Source organism: Stegodyphus dumicola, chromosome 2 (genome assembly GCF_044657685.1).
Source record: "Stegodyphus dumicola isolate Sdum_Otavi_A_Nest chromosome 2, ASM4465768v1".
In the NCBI taxonomy this organism is placed as follows: Eukaryota; Metazoa; Arthropoda; class Arachnida; order Araneae; family Eresidae; genus Stegodyphus; species Stegodyphus dumicola.
This window is the reverse complement of record NC_140769.1, coordinates 264,750,494-264,776,734: the sequence shown is the minus strand read 5'-3', so window position 1 is coordinate 264,776,734 and position 26,241 is coordinate 264,750,494. Positions and strand designations below refer to the sequence as shown.

General features: G+C 33.6%; 1 protein-coding gene and 1 long non-coding RNA gene across 32 annotated transcripts in view; one reads left to right on the top strand and one right to left on the bottom strand.

Moving 5' to 3' along the window:
* The window catches only part of LOC118181616 (uncharacterized), a 976,960-nt gene that overhangs the window by 935,303 nt on the left and 15,416 nt on the right, over positions 1-26,241 (top strand). The window lies entirely within an intron of this gene.
* LOC118197830 (A-kinase anchor protein 13-like) overlaps positions 14,385-26,241 on the bottom strand; it is a 281,410-nt gene continuing 269,553 nt past the window's right edge. For all 6 annotated transcript variants that reach the window (XM_085812122.1, XM_035369379.2, XM_035369382.2 and 3 more), the window contains one exon: positions 14,385-25,633. In XM_085812122.1, the coding sequence (XP_085668248.1) occupies positions 25,073-25,633 (561 nt within the window). In that variant the 3' untranslated portion in view covers positions 14,385-25,072. The remainder of the gene's footprint in view (positions 25,634-26,241) is intronic.

The window sequence follows — 26,241 nt, the reverse complement described above, 5'->3', positions numbered from 1 at the left end:
CCTGTTTCAAATGTAAACATCAATGGCCGCAATTAAAAAAGACTTAGCGGCAATTAAACAATTGCTGATAATTCTAAAAATATTGCACACAGATTTACTAAAGGCATAAAATCCTTAACCGGAAGATAAAAACAACATAATTCAATCATTTTTGAAGCAAAAAATGTACAATTTACAAACATATAAGAGTAAAGAAACTGAGATCACAGAGCCGGGTAAGAGAGTGGATATACATATAAATATATTTATATACGTTTGGTGCATTTATATACGATTGCAACCAAAATACGAGGTGCACATCTACATGTTATAGCAGTCCTATATACAAAATTTCAACGTTCTGAGGCTACTCGTTTTTGAATAATGCGAGATACGTACGTACGTTCGTACAGACGCCACGAAAAATTCTCTTTAGAATTAATTTTAAAGCAGTTTTATAATTTTTTTTGAAGGAAAAGAGTCTTTTGTTCTGTCCTTACGTACAGATATCACGCAAAAAGATCGTTAAAATGCGCTCGATGGCGGTCAAAATGGATATTTTCGATGAAATATGCTGCCTGAAACTTTTCGCGATTACAATACTTCCTTTTTACTTCGTACAAGGAAGTAAAAAGACAATACACCATACAATGCATACACATGAATAATACATAAAGGAAAGAATAAATTAGACAAAATAATTGAAATATTTAAAGACATAATTTAAACTAATACACCAAATGTCACTCTATTATTATTTATATAAGACATTGCATATCTAGAGAATCTTTTTAAAGTTTCAATACTTAATGGTTTATCACCAAAGCATTCGATTCTCAAACTCTTTAACAAGTGATTGAGGAAATGCTCTGCGTTCCCAACTACATGACAAACGCCACATAAATCTGTATTTTGCAAACCAAACCTAGAGAGGTACGCGGGGAAACGGCCATGTCCAGTCAAGAACTGATTCAGATCTATGTCGCTAATCGACTTCATTTCGTTTTTAGTTTTAATATGCTGCAATAAACCCGCGGACCTCTCAGACTCCTTCCATTGTAATGTCCAGATATTCAAATAAAAACTTTTCATATTTCTAATGGCATAGCTTCTCGAACCGGACGTCTCAAAGATTACAAATCCTTCATCAAAAATGGCTTGTTTTGCCAGCGCGTCGGCTCTTTCATTTCCGGTAAAATCAACATGGGTCTTTACCCAATGTAAATAAACATCCATGCGTTGTTTCAACAATTTTAACAAGCACTTAATTTCAAAAATTAGAACATTATTAGAATTAGAACAAATTAGAATGTCCTGGGCTGTACGGGCCCAGGACAGAGACTGCAGCATAGACATACAATCAGAGTAAATATGTACAGTCAAATTACTCTTAATCCATTAAGAAGCGCACAACATTCCGCCTTAAGGAGCGCACAACATTCCGCCTTAAAGAACGCACAACATTCCGCCTTAAAGAACGCACAACATTCCGCCTTAAAGAGCGCACAACATTCCGCCTTAAGGAGCGCACAACATTCCGCTTGAAAAACAGAATTGTAACTATTCAACTTGTACATTTTATTTACAATTTCAACACCAAAAAAGTAAATTACAAAAGCTGCACCAAATTGACCGTCCTGTCCCGACTCGTCAATGTATACGTCTGTTTCTCCTATTACAGGAAGAACACAATGAAAGCAAAAGGTACAATACTCTGACGGATGTACAAAATCTGTAAAAAAATCTCACAAACATATGTTTTGTAATTAAAATGTCATTATAAAGTTTAAAATCCATTCTCTGTGTTCTAAACAAAAATTTCTCATAATGAAATTTATACATAATAGAAAGAGGCGACGTGCCGGCAAGAACACAGAGCACCTCAGTCGACACTGTGCGAAAGCATCTTGTGATTGCTAGGTACCAACTCCTTTGTATTGAGTCGAGTTTGCTCCTTAGTCTAATCAGTTCCCCCCGCTCTGGAACCCCATGCACGCATGTGGTTTATGCGCTATTGTTATTATATTGTTACTAATGTTAACGTACATTTTGCTTTGGCTTTAACCCTCTAAGCGACAAGGCCGTATATGTTTTGTGATATCTGTAAGAACGTATATATACGTGCATATTAAAATATGTCAAAGAAATTAAGGCAATATATTAAAAGTACAGAAATCCAGGTATGAAATACCAGAAGAGTTTTTATATTGAAATAAAAAAAAAATTTGTTTTCATAGATTTGCGAAATTTGTGCTTTCTTAGCGAAAACCCTGGCCGCTCAGAGGGTTTTAAATAAGGGAAAATGTTGCCACTTATTTCACGATCTTCCTCTGTATCAGGAAAGCGGATGTGGAGAAATCTTGGCACAGCACACAATAAAAGAAGGCGTGATTTTCCCATCAGCAGAAAAGGTCAGCACCGGCGTTCAAAAAGGCGCTAAACATAAACATAGCAACACGACCCAAACCCAGATAATATAATGCAAAATAAAACATTTCATCATTGGGGGTGACCTCTTCTCTTCCGTTCCGCCGCTTCGCAAGGGATCGGCTGCGGATGCTTCCCAGCATTCATCATTTCTTGATCTGAGAGCGAATCGAATTGAAACCTAGTTTAATAGCAGTTTAGTTTCATCCCATTTTTAATACCCGAAAGCGTCTAGTTTTCATTTGCTCAAATTGGTTCCTGGAAGAAGGAAAAAATTAACTTGATACAAAACATTTTCATCCATCTTCCAAATCAAAGTTATTTTCGACTCCAGATTAACTGGGGGCTTTCTAAAAAACGTTAATCCATCGGTACATACCCACATAGCCTGAAAATATCCTCGGGTTACCCTAAAGATGTAGCTTACGGGATAAGCGCACATTTCCCTACAAATATCCGGGAAGTTCTAAAACAGGAAAACAAAATCCCGGAATCTTTTTTTTTTTTCTTGACTAAAATGGCGTTGGAGAATTTCTTTCGTGCATTTGAAAATAAGTTGGATAAAAAGTAATTAAAATGAAATTTTTATTTGGATTCAATTTCACTCAAATATGCGAGAGGGAGGAAACACGATCAGATCTGATTGTTTGGTGAATTTATTGAGAAGAGTAATTCCTTTTTGAAAAATAAGCTTTTCTCCATGAAATCAACAATAACTAAATTTGTTTTTATATTTTAAATAGTATTTCTCCCAAATTAATTGGCAATTTTGACCAAGTTCCATAACTACAATAATATAAACTCTTCATTTTCCGAGAGTTTCTTCTTTATTCAGTTTTATGCTCAGAAAAGTTTATAATCTTCGTTTTTCCAAGGCGAAAATCTTTATTAATAATTTAATTAAATATTTATAATCTTATCTACATTAGCGCTAGATTTGGAAAGTCCATTTCTTACCCCTTTTTACTCCATAAATATATACATATAAAAACAAAAATTAAGTCCAAAGGAAAGTTTTTTTAACATTTTGTGTGTTACCTTTATTTATTAAATATCATGTTCTTTACACTTAAACCATAAAATTGAGTTCAATAACAATGTCGCAAAATAATTTTAAAATGAGCCTATCTTTAGAATTTCCGATACACAGTTCGACGCGCTAGGGATAAAAAGGTTCCCCCCCCCAAATAGAGTGTTGCCATTGCTCGCTTTTAAATCGTTGAGTTTGTCACTCAAAAATTCGTTAAAGTTTTAAAAAATAGGAAATCGATGATAAAACAAATTAAAATTTTAATCGTTGAGTTTGTCACTCAAAAATTCGTTAAAGTTTTAAAAAATAGGAAATCGATGATAAAACAAATTCCAAATTTCAAATTTGGGATTTCAGATGCCCATATTCGCAGTAGGATTACGTCATTCAAAATTGGATGGCTCTAGATATCGTTGTTTTATCACAATGCGAGAAATAAACATACATTTATGCAGATTTTTCATTATTTAATTTCTTCAAATATAATGCAGGACTCTAACATTTTGTGGCAACAGTTTGAAAAGTGAACCGATATTTATTAGAGTCCAACACAAAATGCCAAAACGAAAGTAATAGTCCTTCGGCACTCAAATCGCTTTGGACTAATAAAGAAATTTTTCAGACAAAGTGTTTTTTAAAAGAAGATTATGCTATCCTAGGAAGATGTGTTTTTCTCGTGTTAATTGGTAGTGAAATGTCTAAACTGGAAAAACGTTTTTCATAAATGGTAATTAAAGTTAGAAAAGATGTATTAATTTGACGAATCGTATAAAAACTATTAATCATTCTCTGTTTAATGCTTCGCGCAGAACTTTTCAAAGGGTTGGTATTTAAAACATTAAACTCGGACTATTCATGAAAGCTGGACACACATTTCTTTCTTCTTGCTATTGTGCGACTTTAACTGTTACCTTTTAGATGCAGTCTGTATTACGTTGTGTTTAACGTTCTTAGTAGTTTAAAGTGTAACTATTAATTGTGTTCAGTGATACTGAGAAGAGCTGTATGAGTATCTTTGTGGAAAGTTTCAGAACTGTCAAGTGTTTCTTTTGGTGAAATAAATTTTATCAAGCTACCATCGGTTCCGTGTGCATTCAATCTATTACTTACTGAACAATTTATATACGTGTATATTTATATCAAATACATGAATAGTATTAACGAAAGCCTCAGCATCAACTTAAAAATTTGAATCCTTTTTTTATCATTTGTTATATTTTTAGTCCAAAGGGATTTGAATCCCGAAGGACTATTAGTTTCGTTTTGGCATTTTGCGTCGGACTCATAAATGTCGGTTCACTTTTCAAACTGTTGCCACAAAATGTTAGAGTCCTGCATTATATTTGAAGAAATTAAATAATGAAAAATCTGCATAAATGTATGTATATTTCTCGTATTGTGATAAAACAACGGTACATAGAGTCATCGAATTTTGAATAACGTAATCCTCCAACGAATATGAGCATGTGGAAGACCCAATTTGAAATTTGAAATTTGTTTTATGATCGATTTCCTATTTTTTAAAACTTTGACGAATTTTTGATTAACAAACTCAAGGATTTCAAAGCGAGCAATGGCAACGTTGTGCAGAAAAAACATTTTTATCTCCAGCGCGTGAGTCTCTGTATCGGAAATTCTAAAGATATGCTCGTTTTAAAACTATTTTGCGATATTGCTGTTGCACTGGATCTTATGGTTTAAATGCGAGGAACATGATATTTAATAAAGAAAGGTAACACACAAAATGTTAAAAAACGCCCCTTTGGACGTAATTTAAAATCTGAAACATTTCAGATTTTGTTTTTTTCTTATAATGGATTCGATGTTGAAGACGGAAGAAAATCCATCCGGAAATGTAGGAAGCTGAACCTAGTGTTGAGATTAAGCGGAATTAGGATAAAACCTTACAGCTTGTTGTTGCCTAAAGCACAGACGAGTAATAACAACTTCAAGTGAATAAGATCTGAAAGAGTAGCTGTATAATCAGCTTTCCTCTCTTCTTCCTGGATCCACTGACCAGGCGTGAATTATGAATGAATCTATTCTTGTCCAGGCAAAGAGATATTCTGGAGGAAGTTGCGTGGGTGGAAGCAGCAGATTAGTGGGCCAAGTGTCGGCCGGCCCTTTCCGATAAAAATCGGGCGTGATGTATAGGGGCACGAGGACCATAACTCTCCCCATTCACCAGGCATGATTATTTTGGGCCATCTTTAATGGAATGGGTCGAAGAACGAGGAACGATGGTTTGCAAACTCACGTGACTGAGAGTTCTTCCACGATCTCGTCTAACTGGGTCTTCGTAATTGAGAAAAATTGCACAAAACTATTGTAATTAAAATTCCAGTTATATTACGAGCGTAATTAAACTGTATAATTGCAAAAACCGTACGTACTCTCGTATAAGTTACAGACATAGATCGAACTTTAGCCACCCGGGGCGGTCCTTGAATTTGCCGCCCCTCTTAATGTACAAACAAATAACTAAAAAGATGTCAAAATGACATCTAAGGAAAATAAAAACTCTATATTCAATTTTTAAGAAAAAATTTGGTACTATTCTGTTTCGAGGGCCGTAAATAATCGCCAAATTATCGTTGATACCAATGCTGCCAAAAAGAATTGTGGCAACCCTAATAATTGCGGAAAGAAAGGAAGTATAATAGTAAATAGCTATCTAAGATTGATGTTTTAATTTAGATGAAAGGTTAATTTCATATAATACTTTTTTGTTACTATAATTTATATGAAAATGGTTAAACATGACAGAACGGAAGCATAAGAGTAAATAACTATTTCAGATCATTATTATAATTTATATAAAAATTGCTAAACATAAGTGAATTTATTTATTTCGCTACCGACTTATCGCTAAAGCATAATTTCATCTCTTTGGTTGTTCAAACGTAATTTTCTATAATGAATGATGCCTTTTCTTTGAAAATATTCTCGGTACAGTGCAGAATCGCTCACTTATTTGTTTCCCACTTTTTACAAGGGTAAAAACAATTTGATTTTTGCCAGTTTTTACTTTTAAAGTGAAAATAGGTCGATGTGTACATAGATAAAGTCAAGGATGTGCGCAGTGCCATTTTTGTGCAATTCTAGGTTTTTTTTTTTTTTTTTAAGTGAAAATAGGTCGATGTGCATATGGATACCGAGTATGTGCAATTCTTAAAAACGTGTCAAGCAGTGGGTTGTTCTGCACTTTACCCAAAATTCTATTGCCGACTTTTCGTCATGGGCAATTCCCAAATTGTTAAATCCATAGGATGTCAAAAAAAGATTTAAAAATTAAACCAGTATTTCAATGGCGTCTTAAGAAATATAGAACTATATAAACTTACGCAGTCTGAAATCAACGCGTACGCTAGATTTGGCGCGCTGTTAAATGGGCGCGTTTGCTAGATTTGGCGCGCTGTTAAATGGGCGCGTTTGCTAGATTTGGCGCTTTTGCGCATACATTTTCGTTGCAATTTTCTTACGGCCCTCAAAACAGAATAGTACCAAAATTTTTAATTGCAAATTTTAAAAATTTTATTATTATTCCGCATGTTTTTCTCTGTTTTCAAATAAATCGATGACATTATAGAGATCTATTTGTTCGTGAATTTGCTGTCACACAAGACAGTGGAGAAATATTTCTTAAAAGCAAAACAAACATTCATAGTTCTATATATTACTTAAATGATTCATATTTAGAAAAATCTTCTCACAACTAGAAACACTTACAGCCATTGACAGAAAAGTTTACAGTAATAAAATACAAAAATTCAAAAGAACCACCCACTATAGCCTACTACGCCACTGGTGTCAAAAAAAAAAAAAAAAAAAAAATATCATTTGACAGATTTACAGAAAAATTTTACATATGGGTTTGGACCGCCTAGTTCAGAATCTTTTTTTTGATTGTAAATGGCAGTACCGAAAGTGTAAATAAATAAATACAGTCAAAAGTCGTTAATCCGGACTCGTCGGGACTTCGGCGATTCCGGATTATCGATTTTTCCGGATTATAGATCATCAGTTTAAATCTCGTAAGATGGCATGCAGAAATTCTAAAATTAAAAATATGAAACCGTAATTTATGAAATAAAGAACAATTATGATCTAAAGGGTATCAAAATTTACACACAAAAAAAAAAAAGCTTAATATTTATTTGTTTACTTTATTAAACATTTCTTTCAATGTAAGTTGTTTAAGTTGCTTCATTTTATGTGATAATACTTTCTCTTTAATTCTATAAACAGACATAATTTCTTGTTCAGTTACAAAGTTCCGCTGTTCAAGTCCCGTTAATTGCTGTGACGAGAATACCGACTAACTTGTCAATCGAAATTTTTTCGTTTTCACTAACATCTCTGTCACATTCTTCATGTCTTTATCCATTTTTTGCAGCAATCCCACTTTTTGTTTGTTGGACATCGAAACATATTTTCGTTTTGTAGATCCTTTGGAAGTTCCAGCATCGGAAATTCTATTTGACATAATCGAAAGTTCAAGTTTACTTTTATAAAATTGCTCTTACAGTCTGCAAAAAATAATAAGCGGGATCCAATTCGAAGATTAAGGAACAACGCAATCATTAACATTAACTGAAATAGATAATTTTAGCTTATATCCGTTATACATTAAACCGTCCGTTATACATTAAACGCGCAGGCGAAAACGTATTCTGCACTTGCGCACACGCATATGCGCAGTAGTCAAGGTCTTACGCTCACGCATAAAACGCCTGTGCGCATGTGCCAACGCGGCGCATGCGCAGAAAGTTTTTAGCTTTGAGGTCCGGATTATAGATCGTTCCGGATTATGGGTGTCCGAATTAACGACTTTTGACTGTATATATATATATATACACCAAGCTCCTTAACCAACTGAAACGTTCTTATCCGGCTGTTATTTCCCAGCTGGGCGTAGTCATATGCTTACAGTTATAAAGTACTTAAATGAAAAAAATATTCTTGTTTTGGTAATATCAAGTTTAAAAAAAATTCATTCTGAACAAATAACGAAATCTAACCTTTAAACGGTCTCCCGGTTCCTGTATTTATGCTTGGGAAAGTTTTATACGCTTTATGAAAAAATAAAATTATTAGAAATTTGACTCCCATACGGAAAAAATTGACCGAAATATTTAGTTCCAAAATTTGCACTTTTTGACGTCATTTTCAACTTGCCTTGGTTTGGTTTACTTAATTATGGCTAAGTACTCGAGGGATAGATACCTGCCTACGGGGAGGAATCTTTCGTGAATGATTTTCTAAGATGAATTGGCTCGTATACAAGTTACACATGGGGAAAACCACAAAAATGTCCATGCAGCCAGCCCGTTCGCCGGGATTCGAACCCCGGACCGAACTGACTTCATCTTGTGTTACAGATAGGTTATTTAAGTTAGAAGAATTAAACGAAAAGTTCAGGCAAAGTGCAGCAAAAAATGCATAATTTAATAGAAGTACAAAGAAGTCATGTGTCCACATCAGATTTTTTATATCATGTTTTTTAGCGCCAGAGGTGCTGTCAATCTCCCTCCTCGCTTGATTTTGCGCATCCATTTTGTGTCTGCATCATACTGTGGCCCAAAAATTGCATAGCTATACAAATAGAAGGGTACTGCCACCTTGTGTTATCGTCATGTACTATTTTTAAAGAAATGATACAGCAAATCTGGGGGGGGGAACCATGGTAACACTAACACCCTATCGGGAATTCTAAAGATATACTATTTTTCAAACGTTTTGTGAGCATGCACCAAGTCTGAACCTCGAATGAGGTGGTTCGAGGTTCACACTTGAGGCGTGAAGGTTCAGTTGCCCCTGGCTCCCTATTTTTTGACTTCGCTGATTTTTTTGCGTTTTAGTCTATGTGTTATATGTTTGATCAGATAGCCTGGCTTAGTAAAAGTAGGCGGCCAGTGTAACTCTGATTCAAAATCCGGTTACGACCACGCGCATTGCTGATAACGACCACGTGTTTCTGAGACTCTTTTGCCAATGCTTTGTTTTTCTTCTCTTTTCCCCTTTCTAGTAATTTCGTTCTCCTGATGAGGAGGGACCTTTAGCTGCCTTCGAAATGGATTGAGTGTTTTAATATATGTACGCTAAATGCAAGGTTGTTATTGCGATTTTGATTGTTACATTGGCGTGTTTCTCTTCGATTCTATGAGTCATTTGCTTATTTAATGGGTATCATTTAACAAAGATGAATTATTAACGGCTACCGACAATTAATAACATTGTTTTCAGTTATCGTCGTTATTATCAGTTATCTACAGGTATCAGTTACTTGCTTATTTAACGAATATCAGTTAACGATAAAGAATTATCAGTGATTGATGTCATTATTAGTCATGAACGAGTATCATCTACTTGCGTTGTAAAGGGTTAGTTAGGCATTTATGTTATTATCAGTTATCAACGGGTATCAATTATTATTCACTTATTTAATGGGTATCAATTAAGGAAGCTGCATTTATTATCAATTATCAGTTTTGCCAATTATGACTATTATTTTGAAGTAGCAGTTACCAACGTAATTATCAGTTATTAATGGCTATTACCAATTACTCATGTTATTTTCAATTATTATTTATCAATGTAATTGTTAGTTAGCAACGGGTATCAATTACTTATCAGGTATCACTTAAGAATGAATTATTAATGGCTATTACCAGTCACTGGTGTTATTTTCACTTATCAGTTATCAATGGATATAAATTACGTGCTAGTTGCAGAGGAAATTCGGTTTATGGCATTTTGTGTTAACAAATCTGATTAGCTCATCATCATTCCATTTCATGCTAATCGCATTTTTGATCTCCCCAAGGCAGCAATTACGAAACAAGCAAACGCTTAGTAAACCCGGTTTCCAAGATTAAAGAATGCCATTATCGCCGCCGCATTTACCTATCACCTTCCCAAGGATGGGATCCCGATGATGAGAATTAAACGCGCGGGTCAAGAGGTCAGCGTAGAAGGTCGAGGGCATTCGACGATTAAAAATCTCTTCCCCACGATCGTTATCGAATGCAGCGAAAAACGGGGGCAGTTGGTCGGAACGGCGATGTTGCGCGAATCGTACCCTTTCGCGCTTCCAGAACTGCAACCCCCTTTCCTAACAAGTTCCTTGCGAGGCCAACGCATGTTTGAAGCGATGTTCTTGATTTTCCGATAGTTTTTCTTGCAGGATCGGTTCGCTTAGGGAAGGACTTTTCCTTTGAACTCCAGTTTGTCCTCAGAGGATTGAGGATTCGAGAAGTTGGATGAAATCCACTATGGTTCCAATATCAAATTTGCTACAGCCAGGGTTAAACTAAATGTTGGTGTCCGTCTTTTAAGGACGAGGCAAAATGAATGCCTGCCAAGATGCTCTAGCTTAAAGATGTTGGCACCTATAGGCTCATCTATATCCCATCTTAAATGTACCGGGACGTTTATGCACTTCGGCGCCTCTTCCTAAAAATGCTGGCATACTTATGCATATTGGAACTCCGTTTTAAATGTGCCAGTAGGTTTATGCACATCAATACCCCGCATTCAAGGTGAACGGTGTCCTGATAAAGATACCGGCACGTTGGTACCCTGTCTTAAAAGTGGCGACACGTGAATGCAAGTCTGTGCCTTGTGTTTAGATGTACCAACACATTTACACACATCAGTGCCCCTTCTTAAAGATCTAATATGGACGTTTATGCATATCTATAATAACTCCTAAAAGGTGCTGGAATGTTTTTGCAACTCGATGCCCCGGCATAAAATGCTAGCGCATATATGCATATCGGTGTCTCCACGACTGGATTTGGAAATTTTAGAGTTTTTTAGCACTTAAAAGATTTTGGTTCCCTCTACATAAATTTATGCTAATGTTTTTTTCCACTTTCTTCTCCCTTGTTTTTATTTAGCGACATGATACATACCACGACGAAATTTGCTTTGAGAAATTTTTGCCTTTATTGTTCTTTTCCCGAGTTCCTACGCACCTTATTGTGGTGCATACTTTCCTTGATGCCTTAAGCATAGATACCTTGTTTCAAACGTACCGGCATGTTTATGCATATGGGTGCGCCTGGTCATAAAGAATACCGGCACGTTTATGCGCATCGGTACTTTCTCATTAAAATCACCCGTGTCCGGTTATAAAGACATCGGTAATCAGTACCTCGTCTTAAAGGTGCATTCATTCACCTCGGTACCTTATCAGAGATGCCGTCACGTTTAAGCAAGTCAGCCAGTGCTCGTTAAAGCAAAAACTTTCATAACGGTGGTGTCCCACTAATGGCTAAGATCGCCGAGTTCGCTCTCAGAAGAACGGGCTGGCTCCATGGTTTTTTACTTTATGTAACATGAATACGGATCAGTTTCCATTACAGAAATCTTCACCAAGGCATCCTTTCCTTAGAGAGGCAGCTCTTGCATGCTTTGCCGCACTCCAATAATCTAACCTAGGGGTGTCAAACTGGCAGTCCCCGATGTAATTTTTTGTGGCCCATGATGCTGTGACAAAAATTAAAACATAACTATGTGTTACGAAGAAAATAGCAAAAAGTGTTTATCAACATAACCTCCAATTCCACCCCATATCTCGGGTGCTGAAAAGGCCTCTTTGCGATGCTCTTTACAAAAATAATTTCTCAACTGGGATTGAGAAATCCCAGCCCATTCACAGATGGAATCAACAGAAATTTAGTGCGACTCTGAAGCAGAATTTCATTGAACTGGATATCCTGGAAAGTCGCAAATTTTTCTCGACGTTCGGTAGCATGGATCGGTGAGAACGGCTTTTCTCATTTATAAAAAGGAACAAACCTCCGGCGAGATCCAAGTTAACAGACATTCATCTGACTTCTACAAATCAATAGCGCGAGCAGCATGTCTCCAGACGTATCTGAAAAGTAACTGCACGAGATTCCAGTTATCAAGAAACAAACAATAAGTATCCACCTACCAGAATTTCCGTCTGTTCCTTTATGAGGAAAACTATAGTGTTAAATAATATTTAATGTGTTTACTTTTAGTATACAAGTATCATTTAAGCATTAAAATGCTTCTCTTTTATCCTTGTGGTCTGCACTATTCTAAAATCGTGATTATTTGGCTCATTTAAAAAACTGAGTTCGACACTCCTGACCTAGCTTAGCCTAAACTTTTATTGCGATATCTTTACGTTTTAGTGCTCTCATCATTAAGAAGATCGGTTTGTAACTTATCACAGTAAGAAAAAATTCTCAGACGATAACGGCACCTTTTATGAGACTTTGTGTCTTCTGATTAAAAAATAATCTTCGTAAAAAAGCAGATACTATATTTATACCGGAGTTCAACCGTATCTGTTCTGTCTTTTACAGGCTACCTTTTCTATTACGGCAGTAATTTCTCCTTTCATTTCCTCTTGACAAGCTTTCATCTCTCTTTAACACATTGAGCGCGGCGCCGGTCCCTGGGGATCGGCAGTGAACTTTCCGTGTGGTCGGCGTCGGTCCCTGGGGACCGGCACTGGAATTTTCGTTTGACTGGCGTCGGTCCGTGGGATGGACAGTATTAAAGTTAAAAAATAAATATAGTCTCAATGAAATGTGATCAAATTTAGTTTTAATGAAATGTACTGAAACATTCTAAACAAAAACACGGCTTAGCTCGCTGCCGGCTGAACGGAAAGGGACAGCATATTCGGTGCCGAGCTCAACGTGTCTTCCATCTTTTCTTGGTCCGAATTTGATCTTTTCTTTAACGGATTCTTGTCCTGCTTCCATCTCTTCTTTGACAGAGACGATGGCCCCATGCAGCAAAGACAATCACCAGCTGTCGCAGTTGCTCTTTCTATCGCTTTTCTCACCGGCATTCAATCCCACTTCTGGTACCAAAAATTGTTGCAAGAGTACAGACACGTTATTGATTGAATGCACACAGAATTGATGATAACTTAATAAAGTTTATTTTCACAAAAGAAACACTTCACAGTTCTCGAATTTTCTACAAAATCAGTCGTATAACTCTTCACACTATCACAGTGTACTATGAGTATTTATACTTCAAGCTACTAAGAGCGTTAAACACAACGCAGTGTAAAGCGCACCTACAGAGCGAAGCTAACGCGCATATAGCTCAGTACTCCGGACACGCTGAACTAACAACTAATGTTGATGTTCACATGTTTTCTCCAGTCTCATATAGTTTTAACCCGGCCTCCAAGAAATGTCTAGTACTTCTTGAAATTACTGGAAGGCATATGAGGGCCAGATACGATACGTACAGGTTACACTTGTACATGAAATCAATTACAGTTATTCAGTTACATTACCTATTACGGTGATACAGGGACCAGACCAAAATATCGCCAATTTTGGCGATTTCTTGCCAAATCTGGCGACAAAATTAGTCATTAAAACCATCGGCAGCTTGGCGACATCTTGCCAATTTAGCGAGATAGCCATTTACTCAATGTTAAATAGACTTGCCCCTGTATTCTTATTGTTCCGGCAGAGCATCGTCTCTTTGGATTTTCCTGTTAAATTACACAGAAAAAAAAATGCAATTTCACATACAATTTCACACAGAATTTTTATATATGTACAAAATTCATAACAAATTAAAATTTTTACTAGGGAAAAAAATCATCGAAAGTTGTTAACCTCCCCCATGTCATAGATCATTTCAACAAATATTCTTTTCAAAAACAAAATTTTTATTTCCTTTTTAATCTCAAAAGAAAATTTTGCTGACTTTACAACACTCTTCTAAATACAGAAAAAGCTTCTATAGGGTAAAAAAAAAAAAAAAAAACTAACGCAAGGGAATTTGTTTGGAATTCTTTAGAATGATGGCCTAATTTTCTTTAAACTGGATCTAATATTTTTAGTAGAATTCTAGTAGTTGATTTCACACATGATACACGCAAATTATCATAAAGCACTAAAATAAATTAGAAACAGCACAATGAAATAGATAAAAGTGCAATGACAATAAATTACTTTATTTTCTCCAAAAATATGGATGAGCCACCCTACAACCTGTAAAGTTCAGTACACTATTTATTCTTCTTCTACTAGTGTTTTGACAACAACCAGAGAATGTTTCTGAATAAATATCAGAAAATGGATCGAAAGTCTCACTGTAAAGTGTGAGCGAGGCTTATGTATTGCATGAAGAGAAACGAAATGCTGCAAAAAGATTTAAGAAATACACAAATATTACAACACTGCTCTCATGGAATATAAAATGGTCAAAATTTCAAATGCACATAAATGTCTTCGTGATGACATAAATTCTTTACAAAACAAAACACACATAACATAGATTTTAAATTAGAATCACATTCTGATAACATTGATGTTTTCAGGAGTTTTTCAGCACATTCAGTCAATAATAAAAGCATACGAAACGAAAGAAAATGATTGCAATTAATAACAGATGATTTAAAAATATTAAAATCTGAATGTTTTCTTTTTTTAAAAAAACAATCAAACTGCAATTATTTCATAATTTACAGATCTGCCAGCTTGCTGAAAGTAAAAACAAAACGATTTTGTATTGGGGGAAATAAATACATAAATCGTAAATTTTATTCGGAAAATGCGCTTTAAAGCATTTTTTTTTTTTTTTAATCTTATTTTAAATTCACATTCAAGATGTTCAAAAATCGCCAGAACGAAGAGTAAAAAATCATTTTAAAACACGAGAGAGAGAGAGAAATAAATAATGTTCCAAATTAATGTTATTTTTCTAAAAGTAACTTTATCACATTAGCGCTACCTTCATGATATAGTAATAATGTCGTTATGTTTGTTTAAATATTCGCACGACTTTCGTAAATCATCGACTAAAAATTTTTACGCACAAACCGTTCTTAAAAACGCCAAAATGTTAAAAAATTGCCAAATTTCACATTACAAATTAAAAGAATATGCATCTCTAAGATGGAAGGATGAATGTTTTGTAACAAAGATCACCAATTGAACAGTAACTGTTGACAGAAGGTATAATGTAGATTAACGTAGGATAAATAAAATTCATGGTAAACATAGCATTTACTACGCAAAAAACGTAAAACTTATGGCTCCATGAATGAGAGTTAGCAAAAAGAGAATTAATGTAAAGTGTTGCCAATTCTTAAACAGTAAATTATGTTCGTACCTTGAACAGCTGGCAGATAAGTAAAAGTTATATAATCTCAGATGGTAATGAGAATTTTATTTAAAAAATACACTATTCGCTTTTGTAAAAATATTAGTTTTGGCACATCTAAGAGCGTATACAATGACTCGCATTTGTTTTCGGGCAACTGGATTTTTAAAATTTATTTGCATAGATCTTATACTAAACAATGAAACATGGACTTAAGATTTTTTTTTCTAATATTTTATTTGGTCTCTATTTTAAGTCTAGCTTATTGCAAAATAGATATCATCCCAATAATCCTTGTAATAAAGGAAATGATTTAAAAATTGTTAATCACACACATAATAATTCGGTGATAAGTAAATGATAATAAGTGAATTACACACATGATAATTCGGTCACTCGATTGATCGAAAGATTTGTTGAAATGTTTTGGCAAATGATGTTCCTTGTTATAATTTTTTGTTTTAACAAAAATATATCATAAGAATTATCGTCTGTCTTTGGAAATTGTTGCCTAAATGTTCGCTTGTGGTTATTGGCTCTCTTGAATTTACCAAAACCCTTCCATATTCTCGGACGTAAGAATCCAACCGAACATATATAGAGGACGTTCGAGAAAAGAATTAGGAAATGAAATTTCTTTTAATAATCTAGTAAAAGCGCTATTAAAAATAATTCTCCCGGAAGAATGGAACAAAATGCAACATAAAAACTTTACTTCAATACTACAGCGCATTAAAAGTACAATTTTTTAGTAATGGGCTTCCAATAAAATACTGATTGTTCCATTACTTTCATGTTCTAAACTGTTACGTTTTAAGTGCCGAATACTTATGCGAGTTCATTTTGAATAATTTATTATTATTATTACCACGCACGCTATAAATATCTTCTTTCATAATACGCAGTTTTAAAAAAGATGACCTATGCGAAAGAAAAATATATTTTCCTAATATTCAGCAGCCGATAGTTGCAAATAAAATTAAAAACTCTGAAAACAAACGTGAGCCACTGTATTTCGATTGTTATACAACATCAGCACTTTTGAATTAAAAATACTACATTTTTAATGTATTTGCATAGCAGTTTCGTATTGCTTTTAAATGATTCCACTTTTCCTTTCACAGCATTTTTTATTATATACATAATACTAGCTACGATACCGAACCGCCAGTTCTAAAAGAACTCAGTTTTACGAATTTTCTCATGGAAACTCGAAATATTCAAACAGACATTATCACAAAACAAAATAATTTCATTAAATTTCTTAGGAAGAAATTGTTAACATAATGGAAGCTCTCCTCATTGAAACTGGTAAAAAATTTGATTTTATTGTTATAATCATCAGTCCTGCTTACAATCAAATGTTACTTCTCCAGAATTGATTCAAATATATTCTTGAGTAAATTCCCAGAAAATACACAGCAAAACCTTTATTAGCTATGGAGAAGCTATTTTTGAAGACTTTTATTCGGAGGGGGGGGGGGGGATAATGCATCACAGCTTTTGCACACATCATTTTTGACAACAGTATTTCTAAATACCGAATTTCTTCACGTATTTTTCCCCCCCCCCTTTTAACTCATTTTATCATCCGAAAATCGAGAGGGGAAAATTATGCTATAATTTAATTCTTGAAGGACGCAGTTATGGTACGAATTTAACAAATGAAAAGTAGTCATGAATAAATTACAGATAACTATCGCAACATTATTTCTTTAAGAGGAAACTTCATTCCAATAATAATACATAGAAATATTGACATTACAGTACCTAATAACATATCTTCATTTCTACTTTCACATAACTTGATCATGGCTTTTCTTATTGTTATCTCTGCTACACTTTAGGCTTTGAATAATTCATATATAATTATAGGACGCGAATCAGCAGCCGATTCGGCGAAATCGTAGACCAAATGTCTGTTCGCGCTTGTTTCGGCGTGATGAGTAGGTTTTTATGGGCCTGGCATCAATCTCGGTAGTTAGACGGGGAAAGGTTTGACGTGACCTTCGCAGGTAGTTTGCGAGAATTTGTCTTTGCTAGTAAGTGGAAAACAATCCCTATGTCAATGAATTCATATTAAATTTTACAGAAGCTTGTTATCTGAACACAATAAGGAACAGGAAAATGACATGAATAATTTTAAAATTTTCAGAGAGAAAAATACGCAAGGAAATATGGTACATTTTGCATAAAACTCATAATGTTAATTCATTTTTTAAAAACTTTTAAAGAACTCATGATATTCTATAGACACTGCATAATTTTTCAGGTTTAAAAATCTTGTAGAATATTCTCAGCATATATAATCAAATGAAACAAATATCTTCAGTAAACAGCAAAATTGGTTTTAAACATACAAGAAATATATATATAATACATGTATATAATTTTTTTAAAGGCTGGTTTGAGTTAAATTGATACTGAATTACATCATAACCAACTGAAGGTTATTTTGAAATTTTTTATCACTTTCTCCCGACAGAATTTACAACAAAATGCTAACAATTAAGGATTTACTTTCTCCAGACAAAATTTACAATAAAATACTAACAGTTAAAGATTTGAAAATGGAAGACTAGCAACCATTGATCACGTAAACATTACCTATGAATATAAAGATCTGAAACTCTTTAAATAAGTAATGATGCAAAGTACAGGTAAGAGTCATAATAATTAGTAAATGGAATCTGTAAATATTTTGGCAAATTTTAGATCGTCTCCATATTTAAAACAGTTCAGAATATATACAAATAATTTAACAAATTATACATGGTAACAACACACAATAACATTTGAAACATCAACAAAATACAACGCCCAAACAGAACAATTGATATCTTTATAAAATGCCACGAATGTTGAAATTCTACAAACGTGCCCACATTTCTCAATACAGGTTGGACTATTACATGAGAAAAACATAGTCAATGGAATCTGAAGCAAGAAATATCACAAAATGTGAAAAAGTGAAATATTACATGCACGTCCCTTTCGAGCCACTCGACAAAGAAATAAAGGGGAAAATTAATGTAATGCTATATTTTGGACTTACGATTCAAATATGGACACTCAATAAATTCAAAAATTAAGATTAAAGCACTTAATATAAATAATTATTTTTATTCTTGCACTATATTCGAGAATATATACTCTTATAACACACAAATTTCAAACTATTTTCAATGTATTCAACACTCTTTTCACTTTGTTCAAACAAAAATCCAAGTAGTTTCTCCTGCTTTCTAATTTATTTAAAAAAACTTTTTAGTTAGCAATTGATTTAATAAAAATAAAAATAAGAACAAAAATCTAGTGGATTTAATGATAATTTAACTTTTACATGAAGAATGTCTAATGAAGTTAGTATGATTATGTACATGTAGTTCATAATAAATAGAATTTATTGCAATAAAAAGAATTTTTGCTGGGGGAAAAAAGAGGATGAATGTAATAAATCTTATGCAATAAATACTCATTTAAATAACAAAAAATAAACTGTAAGTTCATAATTTTAAAATTATGGAATAAATACCAAAAGAATGGATCGAAATAATTAAATCTTGGTGGTTAACATGTATTTAGTTGATAAAAAAATTAATTCAAATCTTATTTGTTTTAAAAATTTAGGCGACAAATTTAAAACCTCAGTTATTGGAACTCTAGGAAAAACACAAAGAATGAATACCTTATAAGCCCATAAAAATGTCAAATTCCTTAAAGATTAAGTTACATAACACAAACAAATAACCCATTAATATTTATTTTTCAATAGTATACTAACTAGGCAATCTTCACAAAAATTTAATCCACTGTATCTTTTTTCATTTGAGTCAAGGTTTTAGAAAAAAATATTCCACAAAAAGTCTAATCGGATATGTGGAATATAAAACACCAACAACTTCTATTTAAATATTTTGAGATTGATGTAATACATGATCTACTGCTTTTAGTTAGTTAGTTAATTCTGAGACTAGTGACCTAAATTAGTTATTAATGAAAAAAAGAATTTATAATAATTTTATTAAATTCAGCTACAGGTAGCTCTCCTACAATACGGCATCCTGTAACACAGTTTCACTATAACACGATTCATAAATTGCAAGAACCCTCCTACAACACGGTTTCGCTTTAACACGATAAGAAAATTGCCTAAGCAATCCGAAGAAATTTAATGAACTCCATATGAAGTTTTTCCATATTGTTCAAAGCACCCATATAGTCATTTAACACATAGGAATCCTTGTTTCGTAAGTTCCGCCAATTGCCTTCCAAGATCCAGTACCCGTAAGATCAAATGTCCTCAGATGACCCATATGTTGAACAAATGTTCCCAGATAACAATGAAAAACTTCACTATCGCAGAAGGTGAGCAGCATGAGGTTACAATAAGTGCTCTAAAATGCACATCCTGCACATACTGGCTCTGAGTCTCATACAACACGGCATTTTATTATACTACTATGTACTGTGTTATATGAGGGTTACTTGTACTGTCATTTCATGGATCCAGCAAGCAGTTAATAATAACTGAACTTAATCTGCTTTTATTGCTTTTAAGTTGTTTAATTTGTTAATTAATAACAGAATAAATTTAAAACAAAAATTAAATGCTATCTTATGCTTTGCCGAACAACAACACACTGCTATGGTGAAGAAAAAAAGTATTTTAATTCGGGCAGTGATAATGCATTTCTTTCAGATCACAGTGTTTGTTGATTAAATTCAAAAGACAAATATTTTGGTGTTTTGCCAAGTGGCAACATTCCTTGATACTGGCGAATTTTCGAATTAAGCTACAAACATAAACATCTTATGCAGGTAGTGTCAACACAAAGCATTTATACTGCAGAGTATTTAAACAAAGCTTTACTTAGTTTCTAAATTAGTATGAAATAAATAAAAAGTAAATTCAAAATTTGGGCTTCGAGGCGGAGGACTGTGCTCACAATTGGGTGCCTCAAGAGGCCACTTTTTTTCACAATATGGGCCCACCAGCGGCCGAGCGGTAAACACTGGTAGTTCGGTCCGAGGTTCGAATCCTGCGAACGGGCTGGCTGCATGGGCGTTTTCGTGGTTTTCCCCATGTGTAACGTGTATACGAGCCAGTTTCCCTTAGAAAGTCCTCCACGAAAGGCATCCCTCCCCTTAGGCAGATAGCCCTAGTGTGCTTTGCCATAATTAAATACACAAAATTTTCACAATATGAGAAACATACATACGTACATGATTTTTCATTACTTTATAGAAGAGACAACACCACAAAAATGCTATTTTTAAATACCAAAATAAACACAATTAAGAATATATAAATGAAAATAATTCCATTAATTAACTTAATAACCACTGAATGTTTAATTCCATTAAATTCCTTCTTTATTCTATAAAAATAAAAGCAGATGTGGTCGTTTTTATATCATTCAGCAGTAGCGTGAATAGAAGGGGGGATGGAGGAGGCACCTCAGGCTAGATATTTTCAAAGTTGGCATTTTTTTGCATGACAATTTGGTACTGTGCTGTTGTCACGATTGAGTTTTCAGAAATGTATGTATGTATGCATGTACATATAGATATATATAAGCTCATTGTATGCATGTATATATGTATATGTTCATGTGTGCATGTGTATATACATACATATGGTATCTGTGTGTGTACACACATATATGCGCACGCACATACATACATTTCTAAATCCGATCCCGATAAAAGAAGAGTACCGAAATATTTACTCACGTGGATTATCGAAGCAGAAGATTGATCAGATTCTGTATTGCAATACAGAAATAAATTAAGAAGAAAAGAGTTTTTAGTCTGAAAAACGTATTCAATGAAATCACCATGTTATTTCAACAGCTACATACTTTTGTTATACCTTGTTGATTTTGTTAAAACTTTTGAATACAAATCACGAATATCAACTAAATTTTGGTCAGGCTGACTTTCTGAGAAATTCTTTCTCATAAAAGAAGTATTTCTGAGTTTTACTTCCATGATTGCTAGGGAAATCAGAAACAAGAATGTGGAAACGCAGTCCTTTCAAAATTTTGCAGTTCATTCCAAAATACAGTCAAAAGTCGTTAATCCGGACTCGTCGGGACTTCGGAGATTCCGGATTATAGATCATCAGTTTAAATCTCGTAAGATGGCATGCAGAAATTCTAAAATTAAAAATATGAAACTGTAATTTATGAAATAAAGAACAATTATGATCTAAAGGGTATCAAAATTTGCAAAAAGAAAAAGCTTAATATTTATTTGTTTACTTTATTAAACATTTCTTTCAATGTAAGTTGTTTAAGTTTTGCTTCGTTTCATGTGATAATACTTTCTCTTTAATTCTATTAAACAGACATAATTTCTTGTTCAGTTACAAAGTTCCGCTGCTCAAGTCCTATAATTTCTGTGTCGAGAACACCGACTAATTTGTCAATCGAAATTTTTTCGTCTTCACTAACCTCTGTTACTTTCTTCGCTATCAGAAGAGAATTATAATGATGAGGAACTTGTTTTAAATCATATCAAAGACGGAGCACATCGAGATGAAATACTAATTTGGTAAGGAATTATAAGCCAAATAAAATAAAAACATCTGCCCTGAAGATAAGGATAGTGCTGACAGATCAACTTCCAATTCATTACGCGCCCGCCACGGCGTTCCCCCTGCCGAGCAGCGTGAAATTGATAAACAGATTTCGGATTTCAAAACATACTTTTGCTTTAGATCCTTTACATATTAACAAATATATATCGGAAATTCTATTTGATATAATCGAAAGTTTAAGCTTACTTTTATAAAATTGCTCTTACAGTCTGCAAAAAATAATAAGCCGGATCTAATTCGAAAATTAAGTAACAACGCAATCATCAACATTAACTGAAATAGATAATTAGATAATTTTAGCTTATACGTCCATTATACATAAAACGCGCACGCGAAAACGTATTCTGAACTTGCGCACACTCATATGCGCAGTCGTAAAAGGTGTTATGCGTAAACGCCTATACGCATGTGTCAACGCGGCACATGTGCAGAAAGTTTTTAGTTTTGAGGTCCGGATTATAGACCATTCCGAATTAACGACTTTTGACTGTATAATATTTAGAAGTAATGCTAATTGCCAGAAGAAAGAGTTTTCTAAATGAAAATCATTTAAGAAATATTTACAACAACAGCAGCGATGCAAAAGACCATTATAATGACATTGATGGCTTCATGAGCAGAAAAAACAAAATAACAATATGATTTTTGAAACATTGGAATTTTAAGTAAAAAAAAAGTAGGGTTTCTAATTAATTTCCTTGCACGCCATTTTGATATTTTTTGTAGTCATTTGTTTTGCGTATTGAGAAAGGAGGCAAATTCAGGGACTTCCCACAGTGGCAAAAGTTTTAGCTATGCCAGTGTCGTTCAGCTGCACACATAACGAATGTCACAGAGTATAGCCGAATATTAACTAATTAGCTAAAAGCAGTAGATAATATACTATATCCTAGCCCATATTTTAACCATAATTATATCAAGGTATTAATTAGGTAATTCTCATTCCTATTATCATTATTTTTTTTAATTAAAAAAATTGTTACTCTAGGAGAATTTTATGAAGGTATAAAAAAATAATAGTAACCCTTTCTGGTGCCAAAAAATTTTTTCAAAATAAATTTAAGCAGATAAAATCTTTTATTTATTAAATAATCTTTAAATCAAATCAATGATGCAAACAAATTGCTATTACCTGAAATTAAAATGCTCATTCCATTTTATTCTCTGGTGCAGGTTTCTTTTTCACAAATGGACTCAAAACAATGAAATCAGATTGGGCTGAGTTCCAATTAAGAGCAATGTGCGTGGCACAATTTTTTTCAAGTTTTTAAAATCTACTTTTTCACAGCATCCTCAAATTTTAGCCCTTATCTGTTTTTAATGTTAATTTTCATTTTAGCATATTTCCTTAGCATTTAGCATCTTTATTCCCCCCTCTCTTTAACTGCTGGATATGCTTTACATTAATACCAAATTTTCTTAATGCTAAATGCTGAGGGTCGACTTATAGGCTAAATGTACCAAAATTTAATGATTATTTGAGCAGTAACTTTTGCAAGCAAAAAAATAATGGTAGTGCTAATATTATTTTCTGGCATTAAAAAAATAGGAACATTATTCTATACTGTGCCCATAAATGTCCTCATCAAATCCTTACATTCACGACCAGCAGTCGCAGACATCTACTTCCAATTACGAAAATGTTTGAAAGGATGCAAAGATTCATGTTTTGGCATTTTAAAATTGACAAAAAACAATTCTGTAAAACTTACAAAACCCTTACTTACCCTTTTGTTCACTATATAGCGAACTCCTATATAGCACACTCTTGCTGACCAAGATATTTAATTTCAAAATTTGGTATTTTAAACATCATTTTCAATTTGCATGCAGGGCTTTGGTAGTAAATAAATAAGAATAATTCTAGGTTGATTTTTTCCCCCTTTAAATACCATTTAGTGACATTCTTTTGTGTTTTAATAGTGTCCTTAAAAGACAGAACTAGAAATACTTTTATTTGATTCAAATAATATTACAAGCAATATTCTGCCATTTTCTCCCCTAATCTAAGAATCTCTTCTAAGAATGTCTTCTAAGAATAAGATCTCCATTTTGAAAAAATGTATATTGATTAAAAATTTTCACAATAATTTTCATAGAAATACCAGTCATTTAATATCTTAGCATGAGAAACCCATTTCAATTTACTTCTAGTTACGTATACTCACAAACATTTCAATCTTCAATTTGTGTATGGACTCTGAACAGGTCTCGTGACTTTAATATTAAATATTTTGGCTCATTTTTGTTGTACAGGAGTCACACATTGTTTTCTTTTTTTTTTTTCGGGGGGGGGGGCTCTTATTTTTATAAAGAGCACAAAATTTTCCTAAATATAAGAGAAATGTGTAAAAAGTTAGGTTTTGTAATTTTTACAAAATTGATTTGTTTAAATTTAAATGTGTCAAAACAGGAATATTTGGATCATTTAAAATATATTTTTGATTGGAAGTATATGACTACAATCAACACTTGTGATAGCAAAGGCCAGGCATAAACTTTTATGAAAATGATGTACATATGCCTAAAATAAATAATTCAATATGATGCATCTAAAATAAGTGATTGCAATGGTAAATTTTAAATTTCACTTCAGAAGCCCTTAAATATCAGCATGGCATTAATTTTTCATTTCAGAAAAAGTGAAGACTTAATCAGGACTAACATATTATAACAACACAAGTAGAACATTACACTTAAGTGAGATTCAATCATTAAAGTGAATTTAAAAGGTAAAACACTGAGATAAAAGTTCTATGATTTGCTCAAATGCAAACAGTTTTTTTTTTCCACATCGTTTATATGATGGTAAGGAAATATCACCCGTGCAAAAAGATTGAAAGAAAATGATTGTCCGTCTTGTACTCAAACTGCATGTTTACAGAGAATCTCCATGATGAGAAAAAGACATTTTATTTCCCATTTGCGCCATGATCCTTACATGTCGTACAACTGGACTGTAACTGCATCGAACAAAAACACTTACTGTTGGTTTCCCTCATATCAGACTGAAACGGAATTCCAATCTTGATATCAGATGAATTTTCGTTACAAGTTATTACAGTTACGCTCGGGCATGCGCACATTCTAGATGTATGTTGGCAGTCGCGTCGAGAATCCGAACGTGCATGCAGATCGCCAGAATTCTCTACGAAGATATTATTTTGATTATTATAAACCAGTTCGGCATTGTCCATCGCTTGCGGAATGCTGGAAGTACTCTGTGTTGAGCAGGAATGGGAGCGGGAAGTGAAGGAAGCGTCGTCGATCGGTCCACTCCAGGACTGACGACCGCCGACGTCGTGGAGGAAACTCCCGAGCGTTCGGAAGTCGAAAGAGGCTGATCTTCGATGTCTGCATAGATTTGTTGAACAGCAGTTTTGAACACCTTCTCTATTGTCCACAAAACAGGAAAGTGTGTTTTTCCCCGCATTTGTTACGGGTTGCTTGAAATGATTTTCACACAATAACTTCTGCAATAATAATAAAAAAAAAGGCATCAGAAATAAATCAACACTTATATCACTTATCAACACTTATAGTAGGTAGAGTTTAAGGTGATCATGTTTGTCCATGATTCATACTTGCCAATCTACGACACTAAAAAATCAGGAGAATTTTCTCTAGGAAAATTTAAATAATAACAGAATAAAGAAAGAAAATATTCTTTTTAATAATGAATTAACTTTAAACAGTAACTAATTCCTATCTGAAAGTTCAGTTACTAATTCTTCAATGCAAATAATACCAAAAAAAAAATTACATGTGAGAAACAGTTTTATCACTCACACATTTTAATAATAGAGAAATACTCTAATCATTAAATAATATTTTAACCAGATAACTAATCACTGTTTACAAAACATGAATTAATGGAATTCTGCACCGTGGAACTGTGTTAAGAACATTGAATGATGATAAGATGGAGCATACAAAAAAGTAAAAAGCTCTGTTATGGTCCAAAGACAAGAACATAAATATTTGTGCTTCACAAGATAAACTTACAGTAATCGAAAAACATGTCCTTTTCAAGGGATTTTCTATTTTGGGATAACTTTGTTTCGGGAGAGGTTTCTGCTTA